This window comes from Macrobrachium rosenbergii, chromosome 25 (assembly GCF_040412425.1).
Source record: "Macrobrachium rosenbergii isolate ZJJX-2024 chromosome 25, ASM4041242v1, whole genome shotgun sequence".
Lineage (NCBI taxonomy): Eukaryota > Metazoa > Arthropoda > Malacostraca > Decapoda > Palaemonidae > Macrobrachium > Macrobrachium rosenbergii.
The window spans coordinates 11665876-11682880 of record NC_089765.1 but is presented as its reverse complement, the minus strand read 5'-3'; the positions used below and the strand labels follow the sequence as shown (position 1 = coordinate 11682880).

Here is a 17005-nt window from a genome sequence, read left to right as displayed (position 1 = left end):
CGAGGGGAGCTGCAGAGAACCTTAAGGAATGCCTACAGCGCACCACGTGAGGTGCACTGACGGTACTACCCTCAAAATCTGCGATGACGCTGATTCAGTATCAAAACTTGACTCATTACCTCTGATGAAGATACGATGACAGGGAAAGTAAGGAATCGGATCATCTTTTACTTGTGGACGCAAGTTCCTGGGCTTCACTGTCCAGTATCATTATCTGCGATTCCAGGATCTTGATAATGAATAATTCCTCTTGGAAATATTGTACTTATTTTACTACATCCTACACACCGTACTCCGGTCTGTGATTATAATTAATCAAAATAAGTGTCTAAGATTCAACTGTTTCATTCTTAGATGCAACATACAACACCACACCATAGTACCTTATGCCTTATGATGCTACGGTGTACTTTTCACTATTAAGGAATGTTATTCATGTGGAGTGTAACTTTCACTGTGAACGAATTATTCATGTGGAGTGTAACTTTCACTGTGAACGAAATGTTATTCATGTTGAGTGTAACTTTCACTATTAACGAATGTTATTCATGTGTGGAGTGTAACTTTCGCTGTGAACGAATGTTATTCATGTGGAGTGTAACTTTCACTGTGAACGAATTGTTATTCATGTGGAGTGTAACTTTCACTATTAACGAATGTTATTCATGTGTGGATTGTAACTTTCGCTGTGAACAAATGTTATTCATGTGGAGTGTAACTTTCACTATTAACGAATGTTATTCATGTAACTTTCACTGTGAACGAATGTTATTCATGTGGAGTGTAACTTTCACTATTAAAGAATGTTATTCATGTGTGGAGTGTAACTTTCGTTGTGAACAAATGTTATTCATGTGGAGTGTAACTTTCACTATTAACGAATGTTATTCATGTGGTGTAACTTTCACTATGAACGCATGTTATTCATGTGGAGTGTAACTTTCCCTATGAACGAAATGTTATTCATGTGGAGTGTAACTTTCCCTATGAACGAATGTTATTCATGTGGAGTGTAACTTTCCCTATGAACGAATGCATTCATCAGAACACCGGCATAAAAGACCCGAGAGAAAGCTGAACTAGAACCACCACTCACTTTCCGATGAAGTCATCCTTCCGGAGATCCTTGTCCCAGACGGTGATTTCCAGCATCTGACTCTGGTCTTCGAACAGATGCAAGTCAAACTGCTCCAGCCATCTTGGAGTGAGGGTGTGAAGCTCGACTTTGCTCTTGTACTTCTCGTTTCCGAGTCTGTGTGAGAAACGAATAACCTGAATGAGCTCCGAATTTCAGTGGATGAGAGTCTGAGGTATGTGAAGAAAAACAAGTAAAAAATGAGCCGCAGTTTCCTCGGCGCAATCGAGTTTTCTGTACAGTGTATAATCGAGGCCACTGAAAATAGATCTATCTTTCGGTGGTCTCGATATAATGCTGTATGAGCCGCGGCCCACGAAACTTTAACCACGACTTGGTGGTGGCCTGTCGTATATCGTTGCCAGACGCACGATCATAGCTAACTTCAACCTCAAATAAAATAAAAACTAACGAGGAGGCTAGAAGGCTGCAATCTGGTAGGTTTGATGATTGGAGAGTGGATGATCAACATACCAATTTGCAGCCCTCTAACTTCAGTAGTTTTTAAGATCTGAGGGCGGACGCACAGACAAAGCCGGCACAATAGTTTTCTTTTACAGAAAACTAAAAAAGAGAAGCATGAAACATTTTAATGAATTCCGAACCTCAGTGGATAAGAGCCTGAGGTATATACAGAGAAAAACGGAGGTGAACAAAATCATTTAAATTCGACGTTGTACAGAATTCTCACTGCCAAGGAAGCATAGCTCAGAAAATCAGTGACAGATGAATAAGGTTCATTGACCTTGAAAACTACATTCATAACTTTTCGTAATGGATTAAAGACAACAACAGACAACCCTGTAAAATTTAAGCCTTTATACAGACATTTAGCACAGAAAATAAAGATGCACAAGAGGGGAAAAATCTTTAATTTTTAGACCCGAAAATAACTTTGCAGGACTGAGGTCTATAACATTTGTAGTTTGCAAAGTTTTTCGAACAGCGAGAGGACTGCACTGAACCTTTATTAATCAGTTGCCTACAATATATTACAGCAATATTTATTACTTTATTATTAAATTCTTTATCATTAGATTCTAAAGTAAATTTGAGTTGCGATCAAGAATTTGTTGGAATGTTGTTCAAATCTTCTAGTGTAAGATTTCAGGATTCGAAGACATCCAAAACTAAAATGTAACTGGCATTACTGCCAGGGCTAATCATAGTCCTGCTGCAGTCACATCCTACTATAATTGATTGATATCACTGATTTGCCTTCTTTCCATCAAAAGTTCAAGCGAGATAAAATGCGTTACTACTCTAAAGCAATTCTCCTTGTATTTTATAATTTACTTACATTTTTATCTATTTATTTTTTTCTTTTCGAAAAACTGATCTCTTATTTCTGTATTCTTTTGCTAGTTCAGTAACAGGAATGAACACCATAATATTCTTTGGAAGCTGGAATTTCAAGTCAGTGGCCCCTGTGGTGGGCTTGTTCCATATGAATAGGGTTCATAGTCTGAATAATAATAATAATAATAATAATAATAATAATAATAATAATAATAATAATAATAATAATAAAAGTATTATGACCTGAAAATAGAAATAAGAAGGATACGGAATATGCCAGTGGAAATTGTACCCATAATCATTGGAACACTAGGCACGATCCCAAGATCCCTGAAAAGGAATCTGGAAAAACTAGATGCCGAAGTAGCTCCAGGACTCATGCAGAAGAGTGTGCTACTAGAGACAGCGCACATAGTGAGAAAAGTGATGGACTCCTAAGGCGGCAGGATGCAACCCGGAATCCTCCCCCACCCCCGCGCCAAACCACACTATAAATACCACCCAGTCGAATAGGATGGCTGAGATAGAAAACAATATAATAATAATATAATATCATTAAACACTACAGATAATTTGTCGACCATCTTCATCTCATCCCATACTGTCCTCAGTTAACAACAAGCTTTTATTGATACTGCATGATTTATATAAATCTTGATTTCTGAAAACCAAATCCTCTCAAGTTGGGCAGCCAAACTTTGAGCCGAAATGAGCCTAATTTTCAAAGCTTTGACTGGATAAAAAAAAAATCGTTTTCAAGCTACTGTTGTTATTATTATCAGAAGGTGAACCCTATTCATATGGAACAAGCCCACCATAGGGGCCACTGACTTGAAATTCAAGCATCCGAACAATATTAAGGTGTTCATCAGAAAGAAGAAAAAGAAAGTAAAAGGAAACACAGAATTATTATTATCATAATTATTCGGAAGATGAACTCTATTCATATGGAACAAGCCCACCACAGGGGCCACAAACTTGAAATTCAAGCTTCAAAGAATACTAAGGTGTTCATAAGAAAGAAGTAACAGAAGGCAATGGGAAATACAGAAAGAAGAGATCACATTAACAAAGACAAAATAAATTAATAAATAAATGAATAAAAATGTATATAAGTTATTAAAGTGCAATGAAAAAAGTGGTTAATTTCCCTAATTAGTCATCAACAGCGGCAATAGAACGACACATGTTCATGTTTGAATGTTTGTACGCTTAGTGGCGGCTTAATGCATTCTTGAACACTGTGTTTAAAATACTAATTTCTAATAATACGGTGAACGAACAAGTTCAAAGAGGGAAATCTGGCAAATGGCAAGGTTCCTCTACACCAAAACCTACTGCTGTCATAATGACTGACAGTTAAGATACATAGATCAAGTGTATATATTGAGTGTGTGTGTGAGGCTGCTTGCAAACGTTCCTGACGTTTTTTTTACCTGAACTTGACGTATGGATCAGAAGTCCCATCGGGGTCCATGGGCAGCATGTTCTTGCCTTCCACCAGAACGATCGTGACCACCGAACTCCAGATTTGGCTCTTCAGTCGGCGCTGTTGTTCCGCTAGGCGGGATCCTCCTCTCTGCAAGTACTGCAAGGGAAAGGGTCTCTCGTCAGTATACAATTGAAAGCTTGGAAAGTTCCAAGGCTTTCGCTCTACGGGATTATCATATTGAATAGGATAAACAATTTAGGCCGAAGGCCAAGAGCTGGGATGAAGTCATTGAGCGCTGAAAGGAGAATTGAGAGTAAGAAGGTCTGAAAGGTGTAACAGGAAGAAAACCTCGCAGCTGCACATAAAACAATTGTTAGGAGAGGGTTGAGGAAAGTAAGATGGAGGAGAGAGAATATGAATGGAGTTATAGTAAAGGGAATGAAAGGGGTTGCAGCTAGGGGCCATAGAAGGGATACTGCGAAAGAAAAGTAATGCCTACAGTGCACCGCGCGTGAGGCGCACTGTAGGCACTAACCCCCTACGGGGGGATTACCATTTAATCTTGATGAAAGCCTCTGGTAATGCATTACTAGTGGCTAAGTGAAAGGAAAGACACCTGTAAACTATCCATTTAGTTATTTTTCCATTTTTGCTTCTACAATATTCTGCTTACATTTCCAACAAACACGACTTGTACTTCTTCTTTTCCATTTACGCTTAAATCTAAATACCGGCTATTCATAACTTTCTTCCCGTTAGAAAAATCTTCCAAGTGGTGTCTGCTTCTTACACACGCTTCACTTTTTTTTTATTTTTAATCTTGATTAGTCAGATTTACTATCAACAACATCACTCGAGAGAAAAACGCTCACTCTTTTCTCGGGAAAAATTGGAAAAAAATTCCAATTGCAATATATATTTTAACGAGCGTGTAAAAAACTATGACATTCAAACAATTTCAAATGAAAAAAGTGAGCTTTTTTTTCTGTAAGATTCAGCAATGACTTCTCCCAAAGAGCAATACTACCAGTTACTTTACTTTTTATCAGTACTGTACAGTACTCAGTCAACTTACCCAGTAAGTCAACCTAGTACCTACCCAATATCAACTTGTTGCAATAGCATTTGGCAATAATTTTTTCTTTACAAGATTATCACTTCCATACTCACAGCACTGGAACAAGGCAGATTTGCATTAAAACTCTATTTAGGTTCAAACTTACCATATCAGTGATGAAGGGGGGGGAGGTTATTATAATCATCCTAATTCAACAATGACCAATATACTTACTTGCATTATCTGATGTTAACACATCGGAAACCTAAAGCCTTTCAGTGTTAAAAAATCTTTTTATATGTTGCAATACTATAGTCAACACATTTTAAGAATCTTACTCAGCCACGTCCCCTTCCCCTGGCACAGTAGATAATGCATGACATTATCATACCGCACTCTTGGACGATATTAGTCGCTGCTTGGCTATGACACTGATAACATCGAAAGGTCATTCATTCAATAGCTAAAGGAGGCTCTAGAACCTGTAAATTAGTACTTATTTTTATACAACTATTCTATCAACATACTTCTGAAAGTTTCCTCTTCACAACAACACAAATAGTAATTCTCTCTCTCTCCCTCTCTCTCTGTGCAACTCACTCATCCCAGGGAGTAGTAGTAGACACCAGAGAGAAGCAACCCCCACCCTCCACCCATCCTGAGATGGGCAAAGGAGTCCGGCTCACGATAAGTACAGCACTGCCAGCCGTATAAGTAATATTGTGAAAGAGGGGAGGGGTTAGGCTGTGGTGGTGGGGTGGTGTAGGGAGGATGTGGGCGTGGCCAAGTGATATTCTTAAAATGTGTCGACTATAATAAAGCTGAAGCTGAAATCTGCCTGATTTGAATAATGCCAACTATATCACGACAACATTACTCTAAGAAACTTGGGTACAGCTAACATTAATACTGGCATATAATAAAATCCACAATTACATAAGTTATACTATTTATAATAGATAAAAACAGTTTCTTTCAACTTGTACACTGAGGAGGATCACTTTTCAGGTTTTGAAAGTATTTCGTTTTCATCTTTTTATAAATAATACAACTTACTGTTATAATTGTGGGTTTTTATTGCACAACAATTTTTCACAACATTGTGAATTTCTTAGTATTAATGACCTTATCGCTGAAAACATCGTTGGCATGGTAAATAAGGTTTTCATGAATGAAAGTACTGTACTACTTCTTGCAACAAGAGTATTAACAGCAGAAGTGCACCTACAGCCCACACCTGATAATCACTGAAAAGAATATAGGATTTAGGCCAAAGTAAAGAAGGTTTGAAAGGTGTAACAGAAGGAAAAACTCGTAGTTGCACTGTGAAACAACTGTTAGGAGAGGGTTGAGGAAAGTAAGATGGAAGACAGAATTTGAATGGGGGTACAGTAAAAGTAATGAAAGGGGTTGCAGCTAGGGGCCCAAGTTAGTGAAGCTACAAAGATCCTTAAGTAATGCCTACAGTGCACTGCATGAGGTGCACTGACGGTCCTCCCCCTCTGGGGTATAATAACTGAATTTCAGTATGACACAGGAGCACTATCTACAGGTATACCAAAAACTCACCACAGCTACTTTACTGAGGGTGTCCCCTAAAGACTTATGCCCCTTGACGTGGTCCCTCCCTGACTCCTTATCTTTCAGGGACTTGTGGTGAGGGCTTGGGTGATGGATGTTGTAGACCTCAGGTTTAGACCCATCCGTCTTGGACTCCTCGCTGTTGGTCTGAGGCAACATGGAAGACCTACGGGAATGGCTGAAGAAGTTGCCAAAGAGGTCGAAACTCTTGTTGTGGTCGTGTTCCGGCGGCGAGTGTGATTCTTGCTGCTGCTGCTGCTGCTGGTGCTGCCTTTCATCGCGGCTGTGTTGAGAGCTGCTCTCCTCCTCCTCCTCTTCCTCCTCGTCTTCTGTGCCCGCGTCAGAGTGGTCCGAGTAAGGCCCGGATCTGTTGGACAGCGACGGCACCAGCAGTGAATGACTAGAAAACTCAGATTCTTCTCTCTTCAGGTTGTCCCCTTCATCAGAGGGTAAGTGGGACGCCCTGCTGTTCACGCCGAAATCTCTGCCCTTACTATGACCTACGTCGTTTTCGCTTTTGCTGCCCTGGATGTGGAGGTCATCGTTTGACATGAGATTGACGTCATCTGCCCCGCTGCACACCATGCCCTCCAGAAACGCATGGTGGAGGGCTTCCGAGAGAGCGGAGTAAGTCTGGGACTTGGCGACGTTGGGGCTGTGGGGGTGCAAGCGGTCCCTGGAAAGCGGGCTCGCGTTGTGGACTTCGTCGTAAGAGGTCACGACGCTGGTGGCATCGTAGGCAAAAATTTGACTGCTGAAGCTGTCCCCAGTACCCGGAGGACTGGAGAACGCCTGCACACCATCGTGGAACTCGAAGTCGCCGGACGAGACGTCACACTTGAGGAGGTCGTCCCCGTGGTGGAAGTGGTCGTCCTCCTTGTCCTCCGTGCTCGGGGAGGGCGTCCGGCTGCGGAAGACTTTCCTGAAGGCTTTGGCGAGCGATCCGCCGACGGTCCCGACTTTGTGGAAAGTGAGGGGCGCGCCGCTCCGGTGGTCGGGGGAGATGGGGTCCTTTTTCACGTTCCCGACGGGGTCGCTGACGGTTACGTGGAGAGTCTCTTGTTTCATGCTATCTTCCACACTTCCAGAACATTCCGTCATCATGTCACTATGTTCGTTTCCATGTCAACAGAAACTCTGGCGAGGAATACTGACACTTTTCTCAAGAGTCTCTTACATTGCTTATTATTAACAAAACGTTCATTCATTTATACATTTCACCTCTACAAAGGAAAATGGTTTGGCATTCAGTAATGTTAGCAAGTAAGGAATGGAATACGAAATTTGGGCACAAAGCCAAGCACTGGGACCCACAAGAATCAGTCAGCGCTTATGATGAAAACGAATGAAAATGGAAATGATATAAATAATGAGTTTAAAATACATATTCTGAAGGTCAATGTTTAAAAAGGTAAAATCGAAGAGATTTAATCGCTACCGGAATAAAAACTGCCACAAATAAGATAAAAAAAGACACCTATAGAAAATTACAAGATTTCATAAAATCCAGTAGCCTTTAAAAAATTCACAACTGGCCCAACATCAGTGTTCAGGAGCATGTGAGGTATTTGAAAAGGTAGAAGTTCCCAGAGTACACAACTCCACATCGAACACGTAATAATAATGCACGAAAATGTGGTCATAACAAAATTTATTACCTCCTTCCTATACTGCCATTATTACTTTTTTCCTGTGTCCCATCTATCTCTATGCATACCGACAAACTAAATTATTTATACATCCAATGAGATCCTCTCCAACATCACGTGAAATGTGTAGGTGTACAAGACTTTGACAACTTTCAAGTGTATTTCAGGTACACCAGATCAGTATGTTAATTTATCAGTAAAGGAAAGTATCTAAAATGTTGAATATTTGTCAGTAAGTTTCATGAGTAAGGAACTGAATTAATATTACAGTATTCATGAATTCAGGAGCGTCAAATCAATGGGATAATTTATCAATGCACGAATGTGTCTAAACTGTTGAATATTTATCAGTAAGTTTCATGAGTAAGGAACTGAAATAATATTACAGTATTCATGAATTCACGTACATCATATAAATAGGATAATTTATCAATGCACGAATGTATCTAAAATGTTGAATATTTATCAATAAATTTCATGTGTAAGGAACTGAATTGATATTGCAGTATTCATGAATACAGGTACATCAAATCATCGGGATAATTTATCAATACACGAATGTATCTAAAATGTTGAATATTTATCAATAAATTTCATGTGTAAGTAACTGAAATGATATTGCGGTATTCATGAATACAGGTACATCAAATCAATAGGGTAATTTATCAATGCACGAATGTGTCTAAAATGTTGACTATTCATCAATAAATTTCATGTGTAAGGAATTGAAATGATATTACGGTATTCATGAATACAGGTACACATCAAATCAATGGGGTAATTTATCACTGCACGAATGTATCTAAAATGTTGAATATTTATCAATAAATTTCATGTGTAAGGAACTGAAATGATATTGCGGTATTCATGAATACAGGTACACATCAAATCAATGGGGTAATTTATCACTGCACGAATGTATCTAAAATGTTGAATATTTATCAATAAATTTCATGTGCAAGGAACTGAAATGATATTGCGGTATTCATGAATACAGGTACACATCAAATCAATGGGGTAATTTATCACTGCACGAATGTATCTAAAATGTTGACTATTTATCAATAAATTTCATGTGTAAGGAATTGAAATGATATTGCGGTATTCATGAATACAGGTACACATCAAATCAATGGGGTAATTTATCAAGGCACGAATGTATCTAAAATGTTGAATATTATAAGTAAGTTTCATGAGTGGGGAACTGAAATAATAATATGGTATTCATGAATTCCTCCACTTGCTAAAAATGCTAAAAAGAATGAGAGAAGAATAGGAGACACGGAACCACCTCTCCTTTCATGACCTAAAGAAGAGAAATCTCCTTCAACTCTATAAAGATTTCTTCCTAGAAAAACATTATTGCGGCCTTTGCGAAACAAACTTCGTCAGACGAAGCTAAAAGTGAAATTCAATTGAAATTCAGCGTAAGATGAACAGATCCATCTGCATTCATTAATTGAAATTTAAAATGAACATTCATTCGGATCATATTGACTTAAGGAGGGCGGTCATTAAAATCTGCCATCCTGTTCTACAGATGCTAAGACATATTATTATTATTCTTCAGAAGATGAAGAACCCTATTCATATGGAACAAGCCCACCACAGGAGCCACTGACTTGAAATTCAAGAAGCTTCCAAAGAAGATGGTGTTCAACAGGAAGGAGTAACAAAAGGTAATAGGAAACACAGAAGAAGAAGATCACTCATTAAAAGAGAAAAAGAAAAACCAACAAACTAATAAATGAATGGAAAAATGTAAGTAAATTAAGAAGAAGCAAGGAGAGCTGTATATTACTAGCCAAAAATCGCTTACAAATTTACAAAGGGAGTTGATACGCGATGTTCTGATTCCAGCTCCCTGTGAAAGGAACGAAAATTTCTTTATTTCGGACGAAACCGATATTAATTCATACGAGCAACTTCCTAAAAACGAAGTCAACAAGCAGAAGACACCTCTTCTGGCACGACACTGTGTGCCTTGGACCTAACTCAGGCGATGATGTTTTCAACTAGACGGCCTCGAATATGCAAAGAATTTCATATTCCCAGGGGAACCAGCGTCCTCGAATACAAATTGGATGATGACCTGGGCTCAGGATAAACACCACGGCACAGTGATTAGCATGAATTACGTGACTCACTTCCGGGAGATCTAACAAGGAACAAACAAACGTACACACATGTTTGCGTGTCTTACAGTAATGCAATTGCGTTCATGTGCATATGAGGATAGTTGCAAAAGATATTATGAGGATTATTATTATTATTATTAATTATTATTCATTATTATTCCACAAGAACCTCGCTGGAACAAGCCACCACAGGGGCCACTGACTTGAAATTCAAGCTTCCAAAGAATATTATGGCGTTCGTTCGAAAGAGTTCCTTGGACTTACTGATTTCAGGTCACCTGGAAAATATACTTTCATTCTTTCCCGCGTTCATGGGCTACTACATCGCTAATCGACAGCTATAACCGAGGATGTGTGCGCTTGTAAATGCGTAGGAGGTGTGTGCTTGCAAAAGCATAGGATGTCTGTGTGTGTGCTTGCAAAAGCGTGGGATGCCTGTATGTGTGCTTGCAAAAGCATAGGATGTCTGTGTGTGCTTGCAAAAGCGTAGGATGTCTGTGAGTGTGCTTGCAAAAGCGTAGGATGTCTGTGAGTGTGTGCTTGCAAAAGAGCAGGATTCTGTCTGTGTGTGCCCACAAAAGCGTAGAATGTCTGTGTGCGTGTGCTTGCAAAAGCTTAGGATGTCTGTTGTGTGTGCTTGCAAAAGCGTAGGATGTCTGTGCGTGTGTGCTTGCAAAAGCGTAGGATGTCTGTGTTTGCGTGCATGCAAAAATGTAGGATGTCTGTATGCTTGCAACAGCGTATGATGTGTGTGTGTGTGTGTGTGTGTGCTTGCAAAAGCATAGGATGTCTGTGAATGTATCCTTGCAAAAACGTAGGATGTCTGTGTATGCTTGCAAATCCGTTCAAAGACCACTGCAATGAAATAAAGTGACACTTAGAAAAGAAGTCAGAATGTTCAGTTGCCAACAGTATTTACAACAAAGAAAACATCGGCATATGACAGTTCACCTTTCCCTAAAGTCTTAAGAATTGAAAGCCACACTTTAAAATCATGTCCAAATTGCCTAAATTTTCTGCATTCCAAAGGGAAACTGCTTCATTCATATACTCTGGGGACCAAGTGTTATCAAATGCAACCACAAATTTTCCACGAGAGAGAGAGAGAGAGAGAGAGAGAGAGAGAGAGAGAGAGAGAGAGAGAGAGAGAGAACAAAAGACACTGTACTCGCCTCAAATATCCTTCACCGCTGCCCAGGGTTCCTCCCGCCCCCACCCCTCTCTCTCTCTCTCTTTCTCTCTCTCTTTTCCCTGAGAGGGAAACATTGGTTAAAGAGGAACCTATCCTTCACATACCACCATTCCTGCTGCCACTTTCCCACGGCACAAACACACAAACACCATCAACTCGAATCCAAGAATCCTGGAAGAGGTGAGCTTAGCACGAAAGTACGTTTCGCATTATTATTATTATTATTATTATTATTATTCAGAAGATGAGCCCTATTCATATGGAACAAGCCCACCACGGGGGACAATGACATGAAATTCAAGCTTCCAGAGAATATGGTGTTCTTTAGAAAGAACTGACAGCTTATTATTATTATTATTATTATTATTATTATTATTATTATTATTATTATTATTATTAAGAAGATGAAGAACCCTATTCATATGGAACAAGCCCACCAAAGGGGACCATTGACTTGAAATTCAAGCCTCCAAAGAATATGAAGTGTATTAAAAAGAATTAACAGATTATTATTATTATTATTCAGATGAAGAACCCTATTCATAAGGAACAAGCCCACAAAGGGGACTATTGACTTGAAATTCAAGCTTTCAGAGAAGATGGTGTTCATACGAGTATGATGAAGTAAGAGGAGGTAAAGAGAAATGCAGAAAGAACTCTAGCGTCTTAAAAAAGAGAAAGATATATCAATAAATTAATAAATGGATAAAAATGTATTAAAACGCAAGGAGAATTGTATTAGGGTAGTAGTGCATTGCATCTTCGCTTGAACTTTTGAAGTTCCAATTGCGCGACATCCTCAATAGGGAGGTTGTTCCACAGTGCAACGGCGTGAGGAATAAAGGACCTCTGCAACTGAGAAGTTCGACAGTGAGGCACATTTACTGCATATTGGTGGTGCTGGTCAGCAAATCTGGTACCTCTCGGCAGGAAAAATGGATCAGGGATCGATTGAGAAAGTAGATCTCGTAAATTCAATAAAGAATCCTTCTTCAAATTCAAGAATGAAGTTCCCGAAAGCTTTAATAGCTATTTAGGGAAGTAGGACACGAAAGTAGATAGGCTTCAAGCGTACCGAAAGTCAAGGTTAAGATGCACTAAGATTTTTCATTAAAGATCAATGTTAACCTGAAGGGAATTACGCATTTAATTAACCGTTTAACGAACAATGTAATATATAGTTTATAATCGTGTGTATCAAATCTAAATATACATGAGCTGGTGTTTCAAAAATTTGGCTGTGACAAGGTGCTGTAACCTTCATTTGAAAAAATCGGTTTTTGATTTTCAAGAAAACCACGCACACACACACACACACGTATATATACACACAATATACATATTATATATATGTATATACAAATTATATATATGTATATACATATACATATATATATATATATATATATATATATATATATATATATATATATATATATATATATATATATATATATATATATATATATATATAGAGAGAGAGAGAGAGAGAGAGAGAGAGAGAGAGAGAGAGAGAGAGAGAAATTTGAACCAAGTGTAAATGAATTTTCTTCAGCTGTGTAAGCGTTGCTCTGATAAGGCTAACATGACTGACAGACATACAAAGCAGAAGATAAAGACTTAAAAGCCTCCACTGGGCACCCCCTTGGACTCTGTTGATGCTGGGGGGGCGGGTGGGGTGGGAGAGGGCTAGTAGGGCCAACTGTCATTTTTGGCAAAATAACAAATGGAGTAATTAAAATCATAATTTTATTTTGAGAGAGACACAGTACAAATTTTAAGAATAATAATATACACAAGTAAACTTCAGCGCAATCAAGTTTTCTGTACAGCGTATAATGATGTATGAGCCGCGGCCCATGAAACCTTGACTACGGCCCGGTGGTGGCCTGTCCTACAGCGTTGCCAGACGCATGATCATGGCTAACTTTAACCTTAAATAAGATAAAAACTACTGAGGCTAGAGGGCTGCAATTTGGTATGTTTGATGATTGGAGGGACGATGATCGACATACCAATTTGCAGCCCTCTAGCCTCGGTAGTTTTTAAGATCTGAGGGCGGACAGAAGAAGTGCGGATGGAAATACAAAGCCATCTCAATAGTTTTCTTTAAAACTAAATGTATGACCAAATAACAAAACAAATGAGAGAGAGAGAGAGAGAGAGAGAGAGAGAGAGAGAGAGAGAGAGAGAGAGAGAGAGAGAGAGAGAGAGTCTGTGTTCAGGTAAAACAGAAGAGGTTGGAGGACGCGTGAAAGGCATTGCCGCTTGCAGCGCGCTTTACGTGGCACACTGCAAGTACCATAAAAAACTCCCTTTGAACCTTCCCTCAACCTTTTCTTACCCAGCTGTCCAACTTCCCTAACTTGACCTTGTTGTTATTTTCACCTCTCAAGAAAAAACTCTCTTCGAGGGACTGACTGATTGACTGACTGATTGATTTACGGCTACTATAACTGGCGTCAAACATCTAGGTTACTGACGCAGAAACGCCTGAAACGCGTAACAAGAGAAATAAAGCCTTTTGCAGTTGCTCCATCAATCAATTGAAAGGCGAGGGTGGAAAGGAAGATATAAGAAAGAATATATATGGAGGTCCAGTAATGTCTACAGTATTAATCGAGCTGGGGATAATGGGAGGCTCGTGAAATTCAAAAGCTTAATCGTCGATCACTGGAAGGAGATAAAACCGAAACAGTGCGTCTGCATATCACATGAAGACTACCACGGCGCACCCCATCGCCTCATCGATCGTTTCAAACCCCATCGCTTTCGTCTCAAACCTGCTGTCTACTTGAGAGCAGTCTCCTTGAGGATGTCGTGCAACTGGAAACGCAACAGTTCAGGCGAAGATGCAACGCACGACTACCCTGTGACATTTCTCCTTGGATTCTGACAATTTACTTACGTTTTTATCTGTTCATTTATTATTTTAATTTAATTTCCGTTTGCTAATGAATGACTTCTTCTTTCTGGAAGCTTCTTGATTTTCGAGTCAATGGCCCCTGTGGTGAGTTTGTTCCATATGAATTGGGTTCTTCTGAATAATAATAATAATAATAATAATAATAATAATAATAATAATAATAATAATAATAATAATAATAATAGGGTCAGCATCGTTTAGGCATCCCAAAGGTGTCTATAATAATTACGGTAACTTTTTAGGCATCCCAAAGGTGTCTATAATAATTACGGTAACTTTTTAGGCATCCCAAAGGTGTCTATAATAATTACAGTATCCCAAAGGTGTCTATAATGGTACGGCCAACACATTTAGGCATCCCAAAGGTGTCTATAATAATTACAGTAACTTTTAGGCATCCCAAGGTGTCTATAATAATTACAGTAGCACAGCATCCAAAGGTGTCTATAATAATTGTGGTAACTTTTAGGCATCCCAAAGGTGTCTATAATAGTACGGTAACTTTTAGGCATCCCAAAGGTGTCTACAATAATAATTACGGCATCCAACTATAATAATTTAGGCATCCCAAAGGTGTCTATAATAATTACGGTAACTTTTTAGGCATCCCAAAGGTGTCTATAATAATTACGGCAACTTGCAGAAATTCAGAGCAAGCAAAAATTAACTTGAGCAGATTAAAATTTAGTCCCGTAAGTGTCCGAGACTTCTGGAACGAAATCAAAGAAAGGTGGATGAACGAAAAACATGAATCATTATATCAAAGAGACAATGGCGTGTTTATCTATGATGCATGACTGCAATAAGTCAACTTTCTACAGAACGCTTCCCACGGACGGAACAGAATAAGAGAAACATTTAATGAAAACTATTGAACTTATCATTTTAGGCGTTACTTTTATCCTATAATTATTACTCAGAATAAGAGAAACATTTAAAGAAAACTACTGAACTTATCATTTTAGGCGTTACTTTTATCCTATTATTATTATTATTATTATTATTATTATTATTATTATTACTCAGTAGGTGACCCCTATTCATATGGAACAAGCCCACCACAGGGGCCATTAACTTGAGATTCAAGAAGCTTCCAAAGAATATTATGGTGTTCATTAGGAAGAAGTAAGAGGAAGTAAAGGGAAATACAGAAAGTAGAGATCTCACATATTGAAAAGATAAAAAATATTACTTAATATATAGATAAAAATGTATTAGAATGCAAGGAGAACAGTATCAGGGAAGTAATGCATTGCATTACACTTGAACCTTTGAAGTTCGAATTGCACAAACGCAGAGAGCTGGGCTGTGCATGCAAAGGAAGCCTAAAGATCAGGAACAAGCAATTACGAGCCGAAAGTGGAATGAATATGAAACTCGTTTTGTGTCACGCACTTTTATTCAATGAAATGGTCGACTCCACTTCAGGAGGTTATGAAACACGAGGCACACCAAGGGGTCAATTTTGGGTTGTACCGAGGGCGTTTGAGTAGTTTTTTTTTTTTTTATTCAAGGGCTGCGCAGCAAATAAATACAAGAGAATGAAACTGAGGCGGAGGCCGATTGTTTACAAACTGCCAGCTGATTACAATCACTCGTTGTAATCATATATCCGCGATCAATTTTTAGGGTAAAATGCAGTGCATTACTACTGTAATACAACTTTCCTGGCATTTCATTAATTTAATTACACTTTTATCTATTCATCTATACAGGCAGCATTGTAGCTGCTTGTAAAACAAGTAAAAAAATGCGCCGAAGTTTCTTCGACGCAATCGAGTTTTTTGTTCAGCTGCTACGGCGTATAATCAAGGCCACCGAAAATAGATCTATTTTTCGGCGGTCTCGGTATAATATTGTATGAGCCGTGGCCCAAAAAACTTTAACCACGGCCCGGTGGCAGCCTAACCTGTATCGTTGCCAGAGGCACGATTGTGGCTCACCTTAACTTTAAATAAAGTAAAAACCACTGAAGCTAGAGGGCTGCAATCTGGTACGTTTGATGATTGGATGGTGGATGATCAACATGCCAATTTGCAGACATCTAGCCTCAGTAGTTTTGAAGATCTGAGGGCGGGCAGAAAAAGTGCGGACAGAATAAAGTGCGGACGGACAGACAAGGCCGGCACAATAGTTTTCTTTTACAGAAAACTATAACTGAAAGTTAATCATGAGAATGAATGAACTTCATACCTTTTTGTTCAACGGGAACCAATCTATACATTTTCACATACAAATGATTACCCACTTGGCTAACGGTGGTGGGGATGGGTCTATTCAACCTCTAGATAAATGTATCTTGAATTCGTCGGGTATAGTATGTATGGACTCGTATGTACGAGCGGCGATACATTTCTATCCTTCTCGTGGTCAGGTCGGCAACGTGACCTCGTTCTGACACTCACTTGGATGTATAAGGGTTTATAGTGACCAGAGTATCCAAAAAACTCTGAAGAATCCGAGAAGTTAAGAGGGCATTGGTTATTACAATTTTTATTATATATATATATATATATATATATATATATATATATATATACATATATATATAATATATATATACACATACTACAATTGTGGTAATGTGTGATAAACA

The 17005-nt window shown here is 38.8% G+C and overlaps 1 protein-coding gene across 27 annotated transcripts in view; it reads right to left on the bottom strand.

Moving 5' to 3' along the window:
* Positions 1-17005, bottom strand: part of Mctp (multiple C2 domain and transmembrane region protein) — a 1033178-nt gene that overhangs the window by 42763 nt on the left and 973410 nt on the right. For 25 of the 27 annotated variants that reach the window (XM_067126836.1, XM_067126837.1, XM_067126839.1 and 22 more), the window contains 2 exons: positions 3871-4022; positions 1097-1252 (listed from right to left, as the gene is read on the bottom strand). In XM_067126836.1, coding sequence (XP_066982937.1) covers positions 1097-1252; positions 3871-4022 — 308 coding nt within the window. Of the gene's footprint in view, positions 1-1096; positions 1253-3870; positions 4023-6492; positions 7728-17005 lie in introns of all 27 variants that reach the window. The other 2 variants (XM_067126861.1, XM_067126863.1) reach the window with 1 other exon arrangement.